The sequence below is a fragment of the Petaurus breviceps genome, unplaced genomic scaffold, assembly GCF_028583685.1.
Source record: "Petaurus breviceps papuanus isolate PSGF00001 unplaced genomic scaffold, PetGlider_PUasm1.0 90847, whole genome shotgun sequence".
Classification (NCBI taxonomy): domain Eukaryota; kingdom Metazoa; phylum Chordata; class Mammalia; order Diprotodontia; family Petauridae; genus Petaurus; species Petaurus breviceps.
Genome location: NW_027187360.1, coordinates 27,349,580 through 27,372,451, shown reverse-complemented (window position 1 = coordinate 27,372,451; position 22,872 = coordinate 27,349,580). Strand labels below are relative to the sequence as shown.

General features: G+C 45.6%; 3 protein-coding genes and 1 long non-coding RNA gene across 6 annotated transcripts in view; 2 read left to right on the top strand and 2 right to left on the bottom strand.

The window, feature by feature from the left end:
• The window catches only part of CYSRT1 (cysteine rich tail 1), a 172,683-nt gene that overhangs the window by 3,536 nt on the left and 146,275 nt on the right, over positions 1-22,872 (bottom strand). The window lies entirely within an intron of this gene.
• LOC138149568 (uncharacterized) lies at positions 447-2,295 on the top strand. The gene is made up of 2 exons (XR_011165354.1): positions 447-663; positions 1,519-2,295. It is a non-coding gene; the product is annotated as an uncharacterized lncRNA (long non-coding RNA).
• Positions 2,076-21,676, bottom strand: LOC138149562 (ring finger protein-like). Of its 2 annotated transcripts, none has more exons than XM_069072733.1 (2): positions 20,253-21,676; positions 2,076-2,765 (listed from the first exon to the last, which is right to left on the bottom strand). In XM_069072733.1, the coding sequence occupies exon 1, from the start codon at positions 21,243-21,245 to the stop codon at positions 20,547-20,549; it is 699 nt and encodes a 232-aa protein (XP_068928834.1). In that variant the 5' UTR covers positions 21,246-21,676; the 3' UTR covers positions 2,076-2,765; positions 20,253-20,546. The 2 variants fall into 2 exon arrangements, with proteins under 2 accessions (XP_068928834.1, XP_068928833.1); XM_069072732.1 differs by lacking the exon at positions 2,076-2,765 and adding an exon at positions 18,949-19,823.
• On the top strand, positions 14,416-17,510 carry RNF208 (ring finger protein 208). The gene is made up of 2 exons (XM_069072731.1): positions 14,416-14,621; positions 14,975-17,510. The coding sequence occupies exon 2, from the start codon at positions 15,439-15,441 to the stop codon at positions 16,192-16,194; it is 756 nt and encodes a 251-aa protein (XP_068928832.1). The 5' UTR covers positions 14,416-14,621; positions 14,975-15,438; the 3' UTR covers positions 16,195-17,510.

Here is a 22,872-nt window from a genome sequence, read left to right as displayed (position 1 = left end):
TTTGGATTAGGTACTAATAAACCCAAAATTCAGGGGTCTGCCTCAGGAGGTGAGGGATAAGGAAATGGGGGAAAATCAGTCCCAAGATGGAGGGTCAGGGTCAGAGGGGCAGCCCCAGAATCAGAGGGTCACTGATTCAGGATGAGGAGGGAATCAGCCTAAAGCTTGGGGGTGATATTAGAACGGGGAAGAAAGGACAGCCCTAGGCTGGCTTGTTTCCGGGCGCAGGGGTGTATTGGGGCTAGCTAGCACAGAACTGGGAGATCCGATAATTACATTTCAGTGTGAGCCTTTATACCTCAGAAACAGGCACCGGCTAGGAGGAGGAATGTGTCCCCCCCCACCCCCCACCCCCTCCGCAGGTGGGAGGCACACACCGCACAATTTCCCAGCCTCACCCCGCCCCCAAGGGGTAAACGCCAGTCTTGCATCTTCTAGGAACAAGAACCCTACGTGCCCAACCTCTCTGTGCGCTTGCGCAGGAGGAGAGCAGCGCGAATGTTGCGGAAAGTCTCAGGGACTGAGACTTCATTCCCCAGAAGCCTCCGCGCAAGCCGACTCGCTTTCCCAGAAGCCACTCTGTCAAGGACACACTTCCACTTTGCCCCCGCCCTCTCTCTGACGCTTATAGGTTCTCATCTTAGATGCTCCTGTCCCTTCTATGTATGACTTGAGGGAAAACAGTTGGGAGTCTAGAAGGGTCGCGGTTTGTGGGAGTCTATGGGAGACTTCTGAACGAGAGGGGAAGCGCCTACGGGGAAGGGCGGGGGTGGGGTTGGGGGGACGGGAAGGTGGAACTAATTAAGCCTTGTTGTCGGAGCGGGAGGGCCCGCACCTATCTAAGGCCTCAAGTCGGGCCGGGGCGGGTTCTTCGGCCTACGCCAAGCCTTTGCAGAGTTACTGTGGGTGGGGTTTGCATTTCTGGGAGGCCACCATCCAGTGGGGTGCGTAGGAGGGGCAGGAAGATGGGGTCCGCATTAGCAGACCCCTCTTAGAGGTTATCTGGCCTTTTAGTTATACAGTTGGGGAAACCAATACCCAGAGAGGGCCTTTCTTTCGTCAAGCCTTTTGGATTCTAAAAACCTTTCCTACTATGGAAGCCTTACTAGAGGCATTGGAATGAATGAATAAAAAAAAAGCATTTATTTTAAGCTCCTTTTATGTGCCAGGTGCTGTACTGTGCCCCGGAGGCGGGAGGGAGGGGGACTCCTTCAGACAGGGAACAATAGCCAGGGGTGAAGCTTGCATGCACTGTGTGTCTGGCTCTTCTCTTCTGTTCCACGACTGAAATTTCAGCCCTGCTGAGGCCTAGCACCTGACCAGAACAGCCAGCCATCAATAATAGGAATGGAGGATATTTCTATAGTACAGTTTACTCGGGTCTCTGCAGCCATTTATCTCATTTTGTCTTCCTTAACTCACTATCTCTCACCCCCACCCCCACCCTATAGCTAATCTGTTGCTAAGGCTGGTCGATTTCACCTTTGCAATATCTAATAAGTACCCTTCTACCGCTAGGTGGCACAGTGGATAGACCTGGAGTCAGGAAGACCTGAATTCAAATCCACCCTCAGACACCCTGAGCAAGTCGCTTAATCCTGTTTGCCTCAGTGTCCTTATCTGTAAAATGGTCTGGAGAAGGAAATGACAAGTCACTTAATTTTCTTTGCCAAGAAAACCCCAAATGGATCACAAAAAGCTAGACTCGACTGAATGACAACAAACCCCCTTCTCTGATACTGCATGATGCAGGTTCTAATCATCTCATGATTGGACTATTGCAATAGCCTGCTGGTCGGTCTGCCTCTAATCCAGTCTCCAATCACTAGTGTTTTTCCTAAAGTATAGGTCTGAAAATGTCACCTAAGTGAATAGGGATTCAGTAAACTCCAGTGGCTCACTATTGCCTCAGAAATCAAATGCAAAAATTTTCTGTTTGGAAACAGCCACAATGTGCAGTGACCGATTTTGATAGACTTAGCCCTTCTCAGCAACTCAAGGAATTGCTTTAGCAATTCCAAAGGACTCAGGATGGTAAATGCCATCCACATCCAGAGAAAGAACTATGGAGTCTGAATGCAGAGTGAAGCAGACTATTTTTTTTTCTTTCTCATGGTTTCTCCCATTTGCTATAAATTTTCTATGCAACATGAATATTGTGAAAATGTATTTAATAGGAATGTATGTTTAGAGCCCATATCAGATTGCAATCCATTTGGGGAAGGGAGGGGGAGAAAATTTAAAATTTATGGAAGTGAATGTTGAAAACTAAAAATAAATAAATTAATAAAAATATGTTTGGTGTTCAAAGTCCTTTACTCCCCTCCCCTTCTATTCTTCTTACGCTTTACCACCTGACATATTCTTTGATCTAGTGACACTGGTTTCCTTACACTTCCACAGACAACATACTCCATCTCTTGACTCAGAACATTTTCTCTGGCTGCCCCACATGCCTGGAAGGCCTCTTCCATTCTGATTACTGGCTTCCCTGAATACCTTCAAGCCCTATCTAAAATCCTATTTTCTGCAGAAAGCCTCTTCCAACCCCATTCAAATTCTAGTGCCTTCCCTCTTTTAATTATTTCTTTTTTTTCCTGCATATAGCTTGTTTTTACATATTTGCTGGTTCTTCCCATTAGATGGTGAGATTTCTGAGGGCAGGGACTGTCTTTTGCCTCTTTTGGTAACCCCAGAGCTTAGCACAGCGTCTGGCACGAAGTAGGTAGTTAATGCTCATTGACTGACTGGTCCTCACAGCAGCCCTATAATAGAGAAAGGGCAGAAATGAAATGGCAAAATGAAAACAGCATTAGATTTGGGATCAAAGGACCTGGGTTTAAATCTCAACCCAGGCTCACCTGTATGACCTTTGGTAAATCACTTAACCTTTCTGGGACTCATCTTCATCTATTCTCATTTGTGTCCTCCTTCTAACATAGAATTTCTTTTCTCCTTCTCTCTGCCTGTCCGGCAAGGTTTTTGTCTTACAACCCCTTTGTGAATAATGATAACCTACATTTCAGTATCTCTCTAAGGTTAAAAAAAATTTATATATCTCTCTAGGGTTAAAAAAAATGCCTATCAACCCTGTGAAATAGATAGTGTATTATTATCCTTATTTTAAAGAAAAAGACACTGAGGCAGAGAGTCTCAGAATCTGAGTGGTAGAGCCAGAACAAGGGAATCTTGATGTAGCCAAATGCTATGTCTACAGTCATATGACTAGGAAGCTGTCAATGTCAGGACTCCAACTATGACCTTCAAATTCTGTCTTCTAGTGCTAATTCTACTACATTATGTTTCCTCAGCACATAGTGATCTTTTCCTTGTCTGAGCTCCTGTAAGACTTATTGCCTGTACCACAAAGGATGTGAGCTCTCCAAGGGACAGAACTTAGTCTCAATCTGTCTAAAGACTCCAGATTTTGTTAACTGACTGTTACAAGATGCTATTGATACCAGTAAGGAAAAAGATCCTGAGCTGATCAAGAGCTTGAGGAGTTTGGGCCTTTCTAAGGGAGGATCCTTCAGGACTGTCTCTGCCCATTCCCATTACAGCATCTTCTGCCAGCCTAAAAAGAGGACAGAATATTTAGGGCAGACATTAGCTCTCACTGAAAGAGGGAAAAATAGACTCAGTGGGAGATTAAGACTCTGATAGCTGAGTATCAGAGGCAGGACCAAAGTTTAGGGATCCAGACTCCCAGTCTCCAGTCCCATATACACACTTCAGTCTGCTAGACACTCAGTTTATCTAACCCCAGTAAAACAATCTTGGTCCTGATGGCCATCTCTTGCCTCTAGGCTCTAGGATTAACAAAAAAACAACAAACATTGGCTAAGCATCTACAAAGTACTGAACACTATGCCAAAGAGCTGGGATGACACAATCCCTGCCCTCAAGGAGTTTATAGTATAATAGGGGGATGAATACCAACACAGCTAATAATAAACAATGTTACATGGTGCATAGGACATTTACAAAATGATGTGTTGTATGAGATCTAAAGAGGAAGATCTCAGGTTAGAAAGGCAAGGTGGAATTAGGACTTTAATTGTTAGGCAGAAGTGCATGAAGGGAAGCAACAGGGGCTCACTGAAGGTTTTTGAGCACAGGAGTAACATCATGAGATCTATGGGTAAGAAAGATTTTTTTCTGCCAGAATTTTTAGATTTTTCTGTATAAAGAATGCTTTGGAGTTGGGAGACAGTGGAGATCAAAAGACCTGCTAGGAAGCGTTTCAGTATTCTAGGATAATTGCAATAAGGACTGAAAGTAGAGAGATGACAGAATAGGGCAAAGGGGAGGGATGTGACACAGGGATGTATTGGAAATAGTTCTTACAGGATCGGGACATCCAATTGTTAAATTTCAGCATTTATGCTGCAGAACTCAGCAAATGCTACAAATTGGAGCTTGATTGTTGTTTTGTTGATTATATAAATTTAAGAAAATGATGGAGAAAATGTTAGTAATTAAGACTAACCTAAAAGTGTATTCCACCTTAATTTTCCCCCCAGAGAGCCGGGTGTTAAACATTTACCAGCACACACCTGTATATGAGAGATATTGTAGAAATGGAGTTGATAGAAACTGGTACCAAATTGGAAGAGGCAAAGATAATCCCAAGGTCATATGAATGGTAGTGTCACGGAGGGAAAAATGAAGTAAGACAGAGAGAAGGTTTAGAGGAAAAGATAACAAATACAGTTTTGAGCATGTTGAATTAGAGGTGGAGAGAGGAGAGGAAACAAGCAAACATTTATTAAGCACCTACTATAAGCCCAGCACAGAGCTAAACACTTTACAAATATGATCTCATTTCCTGTAGGCATGTGGAAATTCTGGAGCTTCAAAGAGAGGTAAAGATGGATGATAAAAACCTGCAAGTTAGGTCTTCAGTAATATGGGCTAGTTGTAGCTGGAGGGAAGTGGGGAGTAAATGAGCTTTGCAAGAAAGATATTGTAATAAGAAAAGAGTGCTAGGGATGGCTAGGTTACCCAGTGAATAGAGCACTGGCCCTGCAGTCAGGAGGAACTGAGTTCAAATACAGCACTTAATCAGGCACTTAAACACTTTCCAGCTGTGTCACCTTGGGCAAGTCACTTAACCCCAATTGCCCTGCCCTCCCCCCTAAAAAAAAAAACAATGAAAAGAGTGCTAAGTAATAACAACTGAGCATAACCTTTGATAGACACTCTATTCAGAATCCCTGTGACTCAAAATCAAAGAAAATTTAGGGAAGCACCCTTTCCTTCCCACCACTCTCTTCTCCCTCATATCCACGTAGGGTAGCCCTATTGCTCCCATGTTCCCCTTCCTTTCACACTCTCTCTTCAAAATCACAGGCTCTCTTAGATTTAGTACAGTGCTTAGCACATAGCAGATATTATCTAAATGTTTATTCCCTTCCTTTCCCCTCTCTCCTCAGAAAGCACTGTATTTCTGGCCACCATCTTGGGTGTGCTTTCTCTCATGTGTGTCATGACACACTAGGCCAAGAGAAGGAGAAGGCATGCTTCTTGACTCTCACAACCACTTCCAGGTCCTGACCTCCCCATCACACAGTGGCCTGTCTTTGAAATTCACTTCATCCAGCACATGCTGCCTATGACAGTTCCTCAGCTTTCTGACTCACAGACTTCCTCTAAACCCCACTTGCCCTTATACTTGGCAAGTGTATAAATTTACATGTTGATATTTATTAAGCACCTACTATGTAAGCAGTGTGCTAAACATTTAACAAATATTATTTCATTTGATCTACCCAACAACCCTGGGAGGTAAAGTATTATAATTATCCCCATTTTTTTTGTTGTGAATTGGTGATCCAGGAACGAGGGAAAGAACCTATATAATATTCATTGTAATATTCAAGCATTTTTTATTATAGCCAAAGCAATAGAAACTGAGGGGATGTCCAACAACAAATTATAGTTTATTAATGTAATGGAATACTACTGCACTTTAAGAAATAATGAGTGATGAGGGCAGCTAGGTGGCACAGTGAATAGAGAACTGGCCCTGGAGTCAGGAGGGACCTGAATTCAAATACTTGACAACTAACTGTGTGACCTTGGACAAGTCATTTAACCTCAATTGCCTTGCCTTCCCCCCTGATGGATTCAGAGAAACTTGGAAAGGCTTGTATGAACTAATGTACAGTGAAATGAGCAGATCCAGGGGAATAATTTATACAATGACTACAACATTTTTAAAGAAAAACAACTTTGAAATACTTAAGAAATCTGATCAGGGTGGGTAGGTGGCATAGTGAATAGAGCACCAGCCCTGGAGTCAGGAGGACCTGAGTTCAAATCTAAACTCAGACACTTAACACTCACTAGCCATGTGACCTTGGTCAAGTCAACCCTAATTGCCCTGGCTTCCCCTCTTCAAAAAGGCAAACAAACAAACAAAAAGCAAAAACAACAAAAAACAAAAACCCAAACAAACAAAAAGAGATATCTAATCATTCAATAATCAACTATAGCTGCAGAGGACTGAGAATGAAAAATGCTTCCTACCTCTTGACAAAAAACATAATGGACCAGAGGTGAAAAATGAGACATACATTTTCAGGCATAGCCAATATTTAGATCTGTTTTGCATTACTATACTAATTTGGTTGAAAAGAGTTTTAATTTTTATTTTGGGGAGTGTTGGGAGGGGACATGATAGTGATAGCACTGCAGAAATAAAGGAAGGAAAAAGGAAATGAAGGAGAAAAGAAAGAAAAAAGAAAAAGGTGTGTCAGTGAAATACTAAAAATATACAGAAAGAAAGAGAAGGCAGTTTAGAGGGAAAAAAACAAATTATTTGGCGTTTGTCGAGGTTAGAATCTCAGATCTCACTGTTGCACACCAAGTCTCATACTCTTTTCTAGTTGACTCACTTCTACAAAGGCTGTTTCAAACCTTTTTTCTTTTCAAACGACCTTCACCCATAGGTATACTAGTGAATATTTATCGGCCAGGAAAAAAAAAAAGAAACGTACACAGCACATTTAAGTGTAGATTACCTTATTAACATTTTCTCCATCACTTTCTTAAGTCTAGATAATCAATAAAACAATAAATCAAGACCTGATTTGTAGTGTTTGCTTATTTCCAAGGTGTAAATGCTCAAATTTAGCAATTAGCCCAAACAGTTAAAGCTGGCTTCAGCACACCATTGCCTACATCTCTGTTTTTGTGTTTGTCTCCCTCTCTCTGTTTGTTGTCTTTTTTTTTTTAAAGGGGGAGGCAGGGCAATTGGGGTTAAGTAACTTGCCCAAGGTCACAAAGCTAGTAAGTGTTAAGTGTCTGAGGCTGGATTTGAACTCAGGTCCTCCTCACTCCAGGGCCGGTGCTCTATTCACTTTGCCACCTAGCCACCCCTCCCTCTCTCTTCAGGGAATATAAACATAGACTTTAGTGGGAACCACCCCCAACAACTTAGGCCCTTTATTAGGAGTTCCCTCTTCTTCCCAATTCTACACTTTAAATAACCTCAACATCATTTGCCATTCTCTCCCATGCTTCAGTTTCAGAAGATAAGGTAGCTTTTCTTTTGGTCAATATCAGCTCCACTACTTGTACTCTTCCTTGATACCATCTTTTCTGTCTCTTCCAGCAGCTTTACCCATAAATTATTCCCTTTCTATCCCTAATTTTCAGTCACTCCTTATTCACTGGCTCTTTCCTGGGTTTAAATCAGGCTAGATTGCCCCCATCCTTCAAAAACCTTCACATGACCCAACCATCCCTTTGAGCTATCATTCTTGATCTCTCTTCTCTTTCACACCCTAACAGCCAGGAAAAGGTGTCTACACTCAGTCACAGAACTGAAAGAAATCCCAGGGGTAAATCCAGAAGAAGACAGAAGAAGGTGGTAACACCTCAGAAAATCCAAGTAGAGACTCAGAAAAAAAAAAAAAAACGCCGTCCCTACAAGGACTAAAAGAGTACCTGGAAGAATAAAGCTATAATTACAAAATGGAACAGGTAGGGAGGAAAAAATGGCAAGGAAAAGTAGTACCTTGAATTTCATCTTATTAGATTCATTCTCTAGCCTGTCATGGTCTTTTCGGTTCCTGAAAGTCATCCATTATGACAGCTAACCCTTCTATCTTTGTGTCATCTGCCAACTTAGTAAGTTTGACACATCAGATAGTCCACATCTTTCTATCTTTTTTCACAAGTAAATATACCTCCATTTCCCTCCCCCCCCCCCATCTCACTCACTTCTCAACCCTTTACAATCTGGTTTATGAATCCATCACAAACAAAATTTCTCTTTCCTCTTTGGCTTCTTCTTTCATATCTTCTACACCAACAGCCTCACAGACATGTGTATTCACTCCATCTTCAATTCTGGGAACATGAACCATGATCAAATAAAGTTAATCTACTACTTTATAGCCCCCTTCTATTCACTATCCCTGTTCCCTATAGCTTTCTGTACCAAAATATTTTCTCCCTGGCTACCACCTCTCTAATGTGTATCATTTTCTCCTTTAGATTATATGCTCTTTGAGGTAAGAGATGTCTTTTTTTATATTTGTTTCTCTAAGAGTACAATGCTTGGCACATAATAAGTGATTAATAATTTTTTTCACATCTATATGTTTCATCTATATGTTCATACAAGTCACTGGTAAAGATGTTAAACATCACAGGGCCAACCAAGCACAGATTCCTAGGGATCTGCCAAGTTGACATTGACTATTAATGACTATCCTTTGAGTCCTGCTATTCAACCAGTTCCAAATCTATCTAATTTGAATTATCCTTCAGTCTATATTATTCCATCTTTTCTGCAAGAAAATATGCCTTCACTTTCTCATGTCACACTCGGTTCTCAAACCTCTGTGATCTGGATTCTATTTCAGTCACAATCATTTAATCAATCAGATTGGTGTTATTGTGGTTGGTCCTTCATTCTGAGAAGAGTACCAATGACATCAGGAAGGTGATGTATTGACTTGAAAGTGAATTGGATTTAAGTGAGGGCTGTGCAAAGTTATCAGCCTCACTCTCCTTTAGAGTCATCAGAGTCCAGTGTCAAGACATAGGTCCAGATGACTAGGGATGGCCCCTAATTTGCATGGGGAAATCTTGGCCTTTTTAAGCTAATGTCTTTTCCAGGGTCAGTTTGTCTGAGACTACACCCATTCAGTGATTATAGGCTAGGTAAGAATTGAAGCAAAAGATTTGCCTTCACAAAAGAATCCATGCAGGAAGGGAAGACCCTCAGAATTTCTGACCAGAACAGAAGCAATTATTATTTAAACTCACTCAGACCTATTAAAACCCAAATAATAAACAAGTGAGGCTTGGACTGGGAACTATTATTGACCAATCGCCAAGAACCAGAGTAATTTGGGTTTAAAGGCATAGTCAAGCATCTCCATTTGAATGCCAATGGGCTTGTTTGTTTTTCAGAGCTGTATTTCAAGAAATAATAAATGAAAACTACATGAGACAAAAGAGTTAATCGTTCAGTTTTTTTTTGGGGGGGATGATATAATAAATAAGTAGGAAAGAAAAGAAAAAAATCTAGCCCCCAAATCCCAAAATGTATTGCAAAGAATAAGTGAATTTATATTCCCACCCATATTTATATACACACCCACACATGAGGCTCTTTCTCTCCATGTGGACAGAGGGAGAAGAGGAAGGGGGGATGGGAAGGAGGAAGAGGAGAGAGAGGAGGGAGGAAATAGCAGTATTGCCCAATTAGAACTGGCCAGTTGGGTCCCCAAGGGGGCAGTTACTACTACTCACAGATTATTGGTCCCCCTTTGTTCTTTTTTCTTTAGGGCAATTGGGGTTAAGTGACTTGCCCAAGGTCACACAGCTAGTTTTTGTGTTAAGTGTCTGAGGTTGGATTTGAACTCAGGTCCTCTGGACTCCAGGGCTCAAGTTCTATTCACTGCACCACCTACCCACCCCACTCCTTTGTTCTTAAAGAGGACCAATGACTTCAGGAGGCTGATGTCTTAACTTGCAAGTGAATTGGATTTAAATGAAGCAGATCTGCATAAAGTGTTAAGACTGTGCTCCAATTAATCAATAAACATTTATTAAGTGCCTACTAAGTGCTAAATGAAAAAAAAAGATAGTGACTGCCCTCAAGGAACTCACAGTCTAGTGGGGGAAGATAAAACACAAAAGGAAGCTGAAATTAGGGGGAAAGGGGAGGAAGAACAGATACCTGAGGGGCTCTGGTGGAAAAGTCAATTAGAGAAGTAAAAAGTAGTTAAGCCAGGTGAGAAATCAGATGTCTGAGCTGGGCTCTCCCTTTTCCTTAAATGAAGGTTTGGAGATTATGGTCCTACCCTCCAGAGGGTAGTGATGAAGTAAGACTGATGAGATCTTATAAAATGATAAACTCACCTAACACTAAAATCCCAAATGATTTCTTTCTTGTCCTCCTCATCCTCTTTTTCTTCTTCTTCTCTTCCTTCTCCTCCTCCTCCTCCTTCTTCCAATGGTATTTGTCAATCCTCATTCTCACCCTTGATTTCTCTGCAGTATTTATTAAATAATACTCTGCAATATTACTGCTAGACATCCCTTACTTTTGGGGGGCACCTCTTTTCCCTAGGTTTTTATTACACTTCTCCCTCATGGTTCTCTTCCTTCCTGTCAGACCAATCCTTTTCAGTCTCCTTTGCAAAGCTGTCATACATTCCCCCTCCATTGCCATGCATGGGTGTATCCCAAGGCTCTGTCCCAGGATGTCTCCTTTTCATTCTTTTTTACCCTCTCTCTCTCTTTCTCTATTAATGATTTCATCAGCTCTTAAGAATTTAATTATCATCTCCATGCAGATAATTCTCAGATCTACACAACCAGCCCTTATCTTTCTCTTGAGATTGCTTCCTACCAGCTGCTTGGCTGGATATCTCCAACTCCATGACCACAGACAACTCAAATTCGTTATGTCCAAAAAAATCTCTCTCCTCTCAGACCCACACTTCCTTTTTATTTCTATATTCTGTTAAGGCTATTACCATTCTTCTAGTCACCCAGATTCAAAACTTAAGAACTGTCAACACTTGGCTGTTGAACCTTCTATCTAATCAGTTGCTAAATCTTGCTAATTCTACCTTCTTAACATCTCTCCTATCCATCCCTTTCTTACCATTTACACCACAACTGCCTATTTCAGTATCCCATCACCTCTTCCCTGGACTATCAATTATCATCCCAATTAGTCTCTCTTCTCTCTAGTTCATCCTCCATATAGTTATCAAGTTGATATTCCTAAAGTGACTATTTGTCCATGTCACTGGTGAATGTGAGATTGAAGAAGCATGAAAGAGAAGGGATGACTGCTGGGGCAAGGTACTGAAGGAGGCTGGAAGAAATGGGGTCAAGGGTTCAGGAAGAAGGGCTAACCATAATGAAAACTAGAAACATCTCATCTTCTATGATCAGAGGGAAAGAAGAAAGGGTGATGATGCTAAGAAGGTTTGAGGAATGAAAGAGAGCTGAAGAAGTGCAGCTGGATGGCCTCAACACTCTCCAGAGAGAAGAGACTAAGTCACCTGCTGTAACTGTGGACAGTGACAGTATGGTCGGTTGGTGGTGAGATGACAGAAGGAACTGTTGCTTTTGGAAATGAATAAAGAGTTGCTAAGGGTAGAACAGGATTGTCAAGCTGTCAGCTGAAATTATGTACCATGAATTGTTTTTTAAATTCATTGATACATTTTGACAAAACATTTTTGAAGAAATATTGAAAGTTCCCTACAAAGTACATTCCTTGAAAACCTTAAGTTTATAATTTTTAACAGACAATAAGAATGCATTCTTTGGCTTTGATTAGGGTACTTCTAAGATTCCTTCCAAGACTAAATCTATGATCTAATAAATTTCATTAATTTCTCCAAGCACTTTCAGTAGCTCTGGAACAAAAAAAATCGAAACAAAACAAAATAAAAAACCAGATATCAAGGGTTACCCAGGAACAAGGAGGCAAGAGGTCCTAGGATAGTAGTTAGTAATACATTCTAATGGCAAACCATGGGATCAAGGCTTGGGTATGGAGGCAAATAAAACCAGAGGAGAGGATATGGAATGGAAGAATTATAAAGGTTCAAGGAAGTTCACAAGAATGAAGAGTTATGAATGAGAGAGAGAGGGAGGTAGAAAGTTGTTCTTGAAAAGTGAAATTCCAAAGTTAGAATCTTTGAAATAGTATAATTCTGAATGACTGTAAAGTCCTTGCTGGGTGGAGAAAGTCATTGGAACTGAAACTGTAGATAAATTAAGAAATCAGGTTACTAGTGGCATTGTCAACAGGAATACTAAAATCACTGAGGATGATGGCAGAAGATAGTTTGGAGAGAAAGACAATTAGCCAGATAAAGAATCCCATGCCAATGGGTTTTGGATTACACACTTAAGTGATAATCTTCCTTTAAGGAGTGAGGCATCCTGGGGTAGAGATGAAGTGGAGCCTTATGTTTGGGACAAGGGGTAAAATTATGATTGTTAAAAGGATGGTGAAGGTAGAAGCAGTTGTTTAGAGGCTAAGGGGGGTAGGACTTTTGAAAAAGTTGAAACAATGATCTAGAAGTCAGAAGGTTCCAGTCACCAAAATGGGGAGAGGAAAGTATATGGGAGCTGAAAGGACTTTGGAAGAAAAAAGGTCATTCAGGGCTAATGGTAGAGACATGCTCTGGAAATGCGATGGGGAGTGAGAGATATGCTGACCATTTTTCTTGGTCTCTAATTTGGGGCAGTAGGAGGAGTGTCTGTAATGAAGGTTACAAGAGATAGGGAGTCCTTAGAAGAAAACCTGATTTCAATTAAATTGGGGAAGGGGTAGGTATACTGGCTGAAAAGTTTGAGGATGTAGAACAGTTGGTTGATCATAGATGGGGGACCTTAACCTCTCTGGGCTTCTGTTCGTGTGTCTGAGAGGGTTAGATTTACTTGTAAAAGGAGGAGAATGGTTAGGTCATAATTCCAGCTCTATATATTACTCTATAATTCCTATGATAGCTTACCTTTTTTCCTCTCAGTTCAAATTTTATTTTTCCTAGATGGCTCATGTGTGAGCTAAACACAGATTCTGGGGTCTTCTGACAAGTCACTGACTCCCTGGGTCCAAGTCTCCTAAGGCAAAACTTTCTTCTCAGGCTGGCCTGAGAGAATTCAGAAGCTATTTTCCTTGACCACCCCGTAGGATCTGTGGTCTCCTCCCTCTGTCCAGTCTCAAAGTCCCCAGTTCAGAAATAAAAAATGTAGGCTTGAACTAAAAGACTGCAGAAGAGCATTCTGCAGAGAGAATAGAGGGTTATGGTGAGTCATGCAGTATGTTTGTGAGACAACTAGGGGAGCAGGGGAAGGGGTCAGGTTTGAATTCAGCTAATGGATCATTTAAGTATGATGGAAGAAGTGCAGGTGAGAGGTACAGAAATGTTTTTCTGATGGCCTGATGTCACTTGTGGCTTTGCATCCCAGGAGATACAATAGCCTTCCCCAGTAAGCCACACAAAATATTTCCTTTCAACCCATACTGGCCAGGTCCCCCATTTCCCCCAGTTATCCCTCCCCCTCCCCTAGGCAGCATTGTGTGTGGAAAGCCTGTGGCCTGGGAGGAGAAAGCCCGGATTTCCTGTGGCAGAGCCTGGCTCCCAGAGCCTGGAGCTGACACCCCCCCCCCCCAGGACTGAGGCCTTGCCTGGGAGTGGGAACTTGAGTCCTTGGAGCTGGAACTTAGATGTGATTCGTTACACCCAGTAGCGTGTGTACGCGTGTGTGTATGTGTTCATTCATAGGGCTAAGGGTGCAGTCGTGGAAGATGAGAAGATATGGAAGAGCCAGGGCTGTGACAGTTAGGGTTCTCTGTTGGGCATCAGCAGCTGCTATGATCGTGAACCATTCCCACCTCCCACCTCCAGGTTGGCCTTGGAAGGAGGGGGAGGGGAACCTTCGAGACCTTGATGGCCTCTTGTTGGAACTGGGGAAGATGAAAAATGTTTGTGTAGGGGGAGTGTTTGTGTATTGGGTGGGGGCTCAGCCCGAGAATCTCAACTCCATGTTCTCTGGAGGGGCCTGAATCACCTTCCCTCTTATTATGAGAAGCGGGCACACCAGAGTGGGGAGGGAACGAGAAGCAATGGGGGGTGTGAGATGCGGGGGCGGTGAGGAGGGTCTGGCTGGGCGAGCTGGGGGCGGGGTCAGGTCGGGGGCCCGGGGAGGCGCTACAGCCGCGCGGAGCGAGCGAGGGGGACGCGAGGCGCAGCGCGCACTCACTGCGGTCCCCGCGTCTCCGCCGCAGAGCGCGCTCGGCTCCGCACGCACCTGCCGCCGCCGCCGCCGCCGCCGCCGCGCCGAGCCCAGCTGAGCCTGCTGCGCCGCGCCCCCCGCCCGCGCCCCCGCCCCGGGCCCGGGCCCCTGCATCCTCCCGTCGCATCCCAGACGCCTGGCCCTGCTCCTTCTTGCCTCTCTCCCTCCTGAGCAGCTGCTGGAGCGCGCCGTGCCGAGAGAACTGCCTTGGGCCGAGCCGGGTTGCGGGCGGCGCATCCCCTGTCTCTGCCTTTCAGATAACCTCAGCGGAGGCGCGCCCGGGCTGGCCGGGCCTGGGGCCGCATAGGAGTCGCCGGGGACAGAGCCAGGTGACCTACGGGGCCGGAGTTAGGGCGGAGGGCGGCCTGGGGCTGGGGCAACCATCGCGGCCAGACCCTACAGGCTCTGGCCTGCCTTGGCCGGAGGTCTGTCTGCCTGGGGATACGCGGTTAACCCCTCCCTGGCCCTTCTCCATCCCCTTCTTTCTCTAGGGCGTTGGGGGCGGAGCACACACCTGGGCTGGAGCGGGGAAGGGTCCTTAGGTTTCTGGACCGGGGTTGGGAGTCAGAGGTCAGGTTCCCAGGTTTTGGGATGGGGATGGTTCAGGGGTCAGGCAGTTGGTTCTAGGGTCACGTCTCCTTCAGCCTGGTGACCTCCTTTACCCTTTGGTCTCTGTTTTCAGTTTCTTTCCTCTTCTCCCTGGTGCCCCATGACTGGTGGGAGGGTAAGGTAACCAGCCCCCCTGGGAAACCCCGCCCTGGAGCCATGGCAACCACAGAGTGCCTGGCTGTCCAGCTGCCTGGCTGCTGGGACCACTGACTCAGACCAGAGAGGAAGCCTCCTGCATACCTACTCAGAGAGAGGGCAGGGGCCCTGGGGGAGGCACGTATACCTTGGGGTTCCCCTACATCCACCCCTCCTGTCACTTCTCCTTCTCCTGAGACTTGCCCTGGGAGGAAGCTGGGGTTCCTGGGGGGGTCTCCCCCCCAGATCTGTCCCCATACATTCTCACCCGTGGCCCCTGGGAGTCAGGGGGGTGGCCGGGGACCACCCCAAACCTGGCAGTGCCAGGATGTTGTTCCCGATGCTGGGTCCTCACCAGCACCCCCAACCCAGGGCCCAACCGGCCTAAGTGCCACTAGCCGGATGCCGGCGCCCCCTGGGCCCGAGGCGAGCGGCTGGCCCGGCCTCCTCATGTCCTGCCTGAAGGGCCCACAGGTCATCCTCAAGATGGAGACCATGAAGATCGTCCACCCTGAGAAGTTCCCAGAGCTCCAGGCCGGTACCCCCCGCTATACACCCACCCCCAGGCCTGCTCCTGCACTGGCCCCCAAGAGGGCCTGGCCTTCTGACACAGAGATCATTGTCAATCAGGCCTGTGGGGGGGATGTGCCTGCCCTGGAAGGGGTACCTCGAACACCACCTCCACCCAGGAGGCCCCGGAAGAGCAGTGCTGAGCTGGGTTTCCCTCGAGTTGCTCCAGGTGATGAGGTCATTGTGAACCAATATGTGTTACGGCCTGGCCCAGCTGGGGAGCCTCTGGAGTGTCCAACCTGTGGGCACACATACAACCTGACCCAGCGACGTCCACGTGTGCTCTCCTGTCTGCATTCTGTGTGCGAACAGTGTCTACAAATCCTTTATGAGTCCTGCCCCAAGTACAAATTCATCTCTTGCCCTACTTGCCGCAGGGAGACTGTGCTCTTCACTGACTATGGACTGGCTGCCCTGGCTGTCAATACATCCATCTTGAGTCGCCTGCCACCAGAGGCACTGACTGCCCCACCTGGCCAGTGGGGTGGTGAGGCTGAGGGCAGCTGCTACCAGACCTTCCGCCAGTACTGTGGGGCTGCCTGTACCTGCCACGTCCGGAATCCTCTGTCCTCCTGTGCTATCATGTAGTGCCCACCCCTATCCCTGCTGTTCCCTCATCCCCCATGCTAGGACTTCTGCTCTCCTTGGTCCCTCCAAATGCCAGGCACAGACTGATGCCAGCCTTCTGGAACATCCCAGAGGATTCAGCAGAAAAGGACTGCAAACCTAGATGTTCCCTGTGTCCATATGTCCTGGGATCCTCACTTCCTCTGACCTCCCTGGGTGTTTGCCTGCCCTCTGAAACTGCTTCTCCTAGAAGTGGGTCCATGCTAACCCCCTAGGAAGAAGCCTTTTCTGCCCCTGCCCTGCTGCTTCCCATTCCTCACCCCTCCAAGGAGGAGTCTCTGCAGACAGTTTTGCCATTAAAACTCTTTGCCAAAGTTGCCATTTCAATTGCTAACTGGAACCATCTCTGACAGCACAACCCTTCTCCCCAGATGGACTTAAGCCCCGGCCCCAGCCTCCCCTTTCCCTCCTCCCTTACAGCAGAGTAGTCATGGGAGAGGGGCACATGAGTCCCATCCCACAGCCCCTTCAACCTAACAGGTCTTCATCCTCCCCAGGAACCCTTCTGCCCAGGGCTGGGTCCCAGGTTCTCCCTTCCAGCAATGAAGACATTGTCCCTGGAGTCTCAGGTCAGCATGCAGCTAGGCTCCATTTGTGTGCTGTGCTAAGTTAGGCTACTGGTATGAGCCTGGGAAACATGGACAGCTGGGTCCAGAGGCCTCTCAGTTCATTTACATGCCTGGGCTGGTTCCATCAGCCAAGGATACCCCAGTGGGAAGGGACTGCAGCAGCCCATTCCTCTTCTGCCTGGGTGACCCGTTTTGGAACTCTGGTCCTCTACCACTGCTGTGCTTGAACCCAGGGATCTACTGATCTCCTTTCCCCTGGGTCATGTGTGGTAAACCTTTTTATCTTGCTTCAGCCCAGACAGCATCAGGGGCAAGAATAAGGTCAATAACTACTACTAAGGACAGTTCATATTTCTATAGCACTTTACCGTTTACAAAGCGTTTTCTTCACAACAACCTTGTGAGGTAGGCAATGCAAGTATTATCCCCATTTTACAGATGAGGAAACAGGCTGAGAGGTGACAAGACTTTTACCCAAGGGACTCGAACCCCAATCATCGAATTCTAAGTCTAGCGCTCCTTCTGCCACCCCTTGCTGTCCCCCAGGAGCAGGTGATCTGTAACTTATTCCATATTAGCTGCTCTGGGGCCCAATATTTGCTCTGATCAGGAATGCGTGCTCTGCAAACTCATCTGCTTCTCTGCTATTGTGTTTCTTTCCTTCTGCCCCAGAGTTTCCTAGTAAAGACTCCTTTTGAAAAATTCCAACCTTGTCGGTGCCTGAACTTGGGAGAAGAGGGTGGAAGGGTGGGGTGGAGGTGTCAGTGCAGCTGTAATGACGGGGTAAGGGAGGTAGATGGATGAACCAGTTCTAAGGCTAGTGAGACCTCACAGCACTGAAGGAGAGGGGGAAATCTAGATAGGGTTATGCTTTCTGACTGGACTTCACCTCTAATCCCTAGGCACCCCAGGGCCAGGCTCTTTTTACCATAGGGCTACCTTTGGGGGGCAGGAACTGAGTTCAGATAGGGAAAGGGAATTAAAAGAGTCTTTGGGCTGGTGAGGGTGGGAGATTGGGTAGAACCATATAGGGACAAAGCAGCAATATAACTCACGTGGAGCTGGACCATGACTGCTTTGGAAGTGTGGAAATCCTGCCCACCCAGGCCTGGTTTTCACACATCAGGCACTGTACCCACCCAGTACATTCTCCCTGATGCTAATGCCAGTGTTTTAAGCAGTTGGTTGAATTTTGCACCTTCTTAAGTGAAAACCAGAGCATCTGTTAGGGCAGAAGGAGTTTAGATGCAGCCAGAAGCCATTGAATTTCACTGTAGGAAGTAACTTTGGAGACCATTGAGTCTAATCACCTTCCCTTCTATGTCTTGGCGGTGGGGTTGGGGGAAGGTGTTATCCACTATCTGCTTGAGTGCTTTCAGTGATGGAAAGAGCACACCTACCTCAAAGGCTGCCTATTTGGAACAGCTCTGATTTTTAGAAAATTGAAATGATTTGAAAACTGCCTCCCTAAAACATTAGTCATTAGCCCTTGCTCTGTCCTCCTAATGACATTTCAATACAGCAACCATGACCCCAGAAATGGTTGTTTTTTTTCTTTGGGCTTTGGTTTTCTCCTTTGGAAAATGAAGGGGTTGATCTAGATGATATTAATGAAGATCCTTCTGGTTCTAACATTTTTATTTTTAAAATAAATTTATCGGTGTCTTTTGTTTTGTACATCAACAGAGTTTCTCCAGCTATCCCCTTCCCTACCCTTCCTCTGTCCCTTGCAATTAGGAGTGAAAAAAATCATCAAAACTGATTAATACATCTAATAAGTCTGAAATATATGTGATGTGCCATGCCTGTGGACAACCCACTTCTGCCAAGGAATAGGGTAGGGATGTTCTCATTTTCCTTTTTTGGGGGCCATGAATGTTCTCTGTAATTTTGTAATACTTGATTGTTTTGTGGTTCTTTCCATTTACATTGTTGTAGTTGTGTATATCGGCAGTTCTTAAAGCACGGTTCACAGGCCTCTGTGGGTCCCTGAGACCCTTCCAGGGGATCTGCAAGGTCAAAACTATTTTCATAATAATATTAAGACATTATTTGCCTATTAAAATATTCCTCCCTATTCCAACTACATCTATGAATGAGGCTGGATTTTCTTCAAATATTTCAATTAAAACAACATCACAACAGATTGAAGGCAAAAGCAAATATGAAAATCCAGTTGTTTATTAAACCAGCCATTAGAGATATCTGCAGCAATATATGAAACAATGCCACTCTTCTCACGAATTTTTTTTGTTTTGTAAAATAGTTTTTTTCATAGAAAATATTCAGTTTGTATTGACGTAACAGGGTTTATTGTTAAAGCAATAAATATTTTTTAAATTTATCAGTTTTACTTTCTAATATAATAAATATTAATGGATATTACTCACATAAACAAAAGCTCTTTAGGGCCCCCAATAAATTTTAAGAGCGTAGAGAGGTCCTGACACCAAAAAGTTTGAGAACTGCTGGTCTATATTATTATCTTGACTCTTCCTACTTAAGTTTGCTTTAGATGGGCAAATCTTTCCATGTTTCCCTGTCTTCATCGTTTCTTACAACACAGTGATATGTTACACTACATTCATGTATCATCATTTGTTTAACCATTCCCCAGTTCTTTCAACCAGTTCTCACATGACATGGTCTCCTGGCCTCTCATACGTCTGGTAGCCCTCTTCTGGACACACTCCAGCTTTTCACCATTGTGAATATAGTTCTTAAGATGTAGTTTAATGAGAGGAGGGTACAACTGGCCTCTCACCTCCTTCATTCTGTACACTGGACTGCTGCTCCCTCCTGTCCAGCATTGCTGTGTCTATGCCTCCAAAGCTTGTGGGCTCTTCTTTTTAAGGGCTCCTCTTTATGATCTGGGGTGTGTATATGTGTGTGGGAAACAAGTTCCAGGAGAATTAGGTGGCTGCAGAAGGGGTCACCTTGAAATTCAGTCCAGGTCCATTTGTGCCTTCTGGCATTTTCGCACCCAGTTAAATTCTGTGTTCACCACAGCTGGCCATATCCCTGTTAGAGGAGGCATGTGCCTATATGGTCAGAGTATAGCTCTTTCCCAGAGATCTCCCATCTACCAGTCTGAGGCCTGACATTCCACCCTAATTGGGTGGGAGCAGTTTCTATTTCCCCACCTTCAAGCCTAAGCCTGGCTGACCTTCAGGGAACACCAGCTGCACAGCCCTTATCTGAGGCCTCCAGACAAGGAGAGGGGCAGAGAAGGACATTTCTGCCCCTCCTCCCAAGCGACCTGGCTGGTCTATAACTCTATACTTTCCATCCTAAGAGGGACACTTGTCTCTCCACTCAGGCTGCCCATACCTACTGCCCCATTCCACACCCACCATTTCAATGTATTCATTGCCTTCTCTTCCCCCCCCCCCACTTCTTTTCACTTATGTAAATGATCATTTCTATAAATTATCCAGGTTGTGAACTTACTTCGTTCAGTAATCCAGATCTTTCCTCCCCTATTCAGTCTTGACTATCAAGGGGACAGCTGAAGGAGTTGTGATCCAAGTCTAAGCCCTCTAATCAGTGATCATCAGCTCCTGGAAGAATTGTCCCCCAGATCTTCTCAGAGATAATGCTAGTTCAGTCAGTTCAGGATCCTTCCTGTGATAGGATGTTGCAGAGCTCAAGTCTCTTTGGTCAGTACTTCTTTGACGAGCAAATCATTGGTGAGTGGTAAGTAGGCCCACCCCCTCAAAAGGTCTTTGAGTCCTGGCTGGAGGGTCAGTGGCCTAGATGGTTAAGTAGGATCAAAAGCAAGGCAAGCAGTAGGAGGGGCAGAAAGATGAGTACCAGTCCAAACATCTCCAGGGCTAGCATTGTCAGCAAGACTAGGCAATGGGCACAGGGCCCCCTGTCACGAAAGGCCCAGAGCCTCGAAATCAGACAGGGTGGGCAAGGCAAGAAGGGGAGGCAACCTCGGTTCCCTCGAAGGTGATAACGGTGCTCTAGGGAAGCCCAGAGCCCTGTCCCTCGGGGAGGAAGGGCTGGGGGACTGGGAGGAGGTGGGGGTTGAGGCCCATCAGCCTGGAGCAACTCTTCCTGAAGCTGGTAGATCTCCCACTCCAACATAGGAGTCTTCTGACGGCACAATGGGCAACGCACGCGGCCTAAGTCAGTGCTGGGAGCTGTGCCCAAGAGCCTGTTGAGGCAGTGCTGGCACAGTCCATGTCCACAGTTCAACAACACCAAGAGATGTTTGTCTATCCCATAAGGTTCTGTACAGATAGGGCACTCATTTTCCACATCCTCCAGTAGCTGCAGAGTCCATTGGGCTCCAGCCCCCAATAAGGGCTTGCTGTCTGTGGGGGCAGCCTCAGGAGGGCAGGGGGCTGAAGGGGCCAAGTTCTCCATTTCCTCCTCTTCATCTGGGGACCGAGACACAGGCTCAGTTGGCTCTGGCTCCTGGCTGCCCACAGCCATATCTTTTTGGGAAGGCAGCACCAGGGTTCGAGGTTTGAGATTAGTGGTTAGAGTTTTAGGAGTTCAAAATTCAGAAGCAAAAAGCAAAAACACTTATTTCCAAACTGACTGCCTCAATTTCTCTGAGACTTTGGTAGTGGACTTGACTGCTCAGCCTGGCAGGGGCCGGAAGATCCTTTGGGGACCACACACTCCCAGCACTTGATCGAGGCCACCAATTTCTTCAGAGTGCCCGTACGATCCTCCCCAGTAATTAGGGCAAACCTCTTAAGAGTTTGTAGTCCCAAACGCCTGGTAGTGCTGATTCCTTGTGAGCTTGGATTCCTAATTTCTGGCTTTGGGCTCCTAGTTCTTGGGTCACATCCAGCTCCAATTCTGGCTCCTGCCAAATCCAGATCAAAAGATGAAGGAGGCCTGGAAGAAATCTGCCGGAGCCCAGGTTCTAGTAGTATTTCTCTCTTAAGTGGCTCAGCTGACTGTGAACTCAGGCTCCTCCCAGGGCTGGGGGTGGGGCAGGTAAGGGACAGCCTCAGGTGGGCAGGCTCCTCCCTAGCTAGGTGAGTACAGGCCTGGGAGGAGGCCCAGAAAACCTGAAGCTAAAAATCTCAACACTTGGGACTCTTCAGACTTCTTCCAACTCCACTCCAATCTATTCAAGGCACAAATTCAGGAAAATTCATTGTCAGTATTTCTCTGGATCTGAGAAGAGGAGGGAAGAAAAGATTGTCAATGAACTGTTTTTATTGGGCACTTACACCTTGCCTAGTTACAGTTCCTTCTTTTTTTCCCCTTTTTTTGCAGGGGTGAAGGCAGGGTAATTGGGGTTAGGTGACTTGCTCAAGGGCACAAAGCTAGTAAGTGTTGTGTCTGAGGTCAAATTTGAACTCAGGTCCCCCTGACTTGAGGGCCAGTGCTCTATTCACTGTGCCACCTAGCTGCCCCCTCATAGTTCCTTATTATAACAACCTTATTCTGTGGGGAAGGCAGGAAGAATACCTATGGCTTCTGCTGTGTGGAGGCTTACCGTGTAGCTGGGAAGAGAGAGGAGGGGAAATAAGACTTTAGGCTCTAGGATGGGTCTGAATGTAGACACCAGGTTTAGACTTGGAGGTTCTGATTCAAAATTTTAGATCTTCCACTTCCACCAGTGGGACCTCGGGAAGTCACTTGTCTGGGTCTCAAAAATGGTTGACCTCTTAGTCCCCAATCCAGTGCCTAGGAAGGTGAAGACATGGCATTAGAGGTTAAGTAATGTGGCTTTTTCAGGAAGGGGAAGACAACCCTGAGCTGATTAGGAGTTACTGGGGGAGAGTGGTTACTCCAAAGAAGTTTTTCATCTTTTTTGGTGGGGAAGTCACTATAAACTCAGAAAAGGAAGTTTAGGTATTAATCTTTATCTCCAGCACTTAGCACAAAGCTTTGCACTTATTAGGTACTTGACAAATGTTTGAATAACTTTGTTATTCAGTCAATTGAATGATTCACTCAAAGTCTGACACAGGGCAGGTAAACACCTAAACCAACACTCCAAATTCAATTTTAGGCTATTCCGATCCTGGTCCTTATTCTCTCTTTCCTCTTAATCAACCATGTGCACTAGCTGCAGGTAACCCAAACTGAATACAGA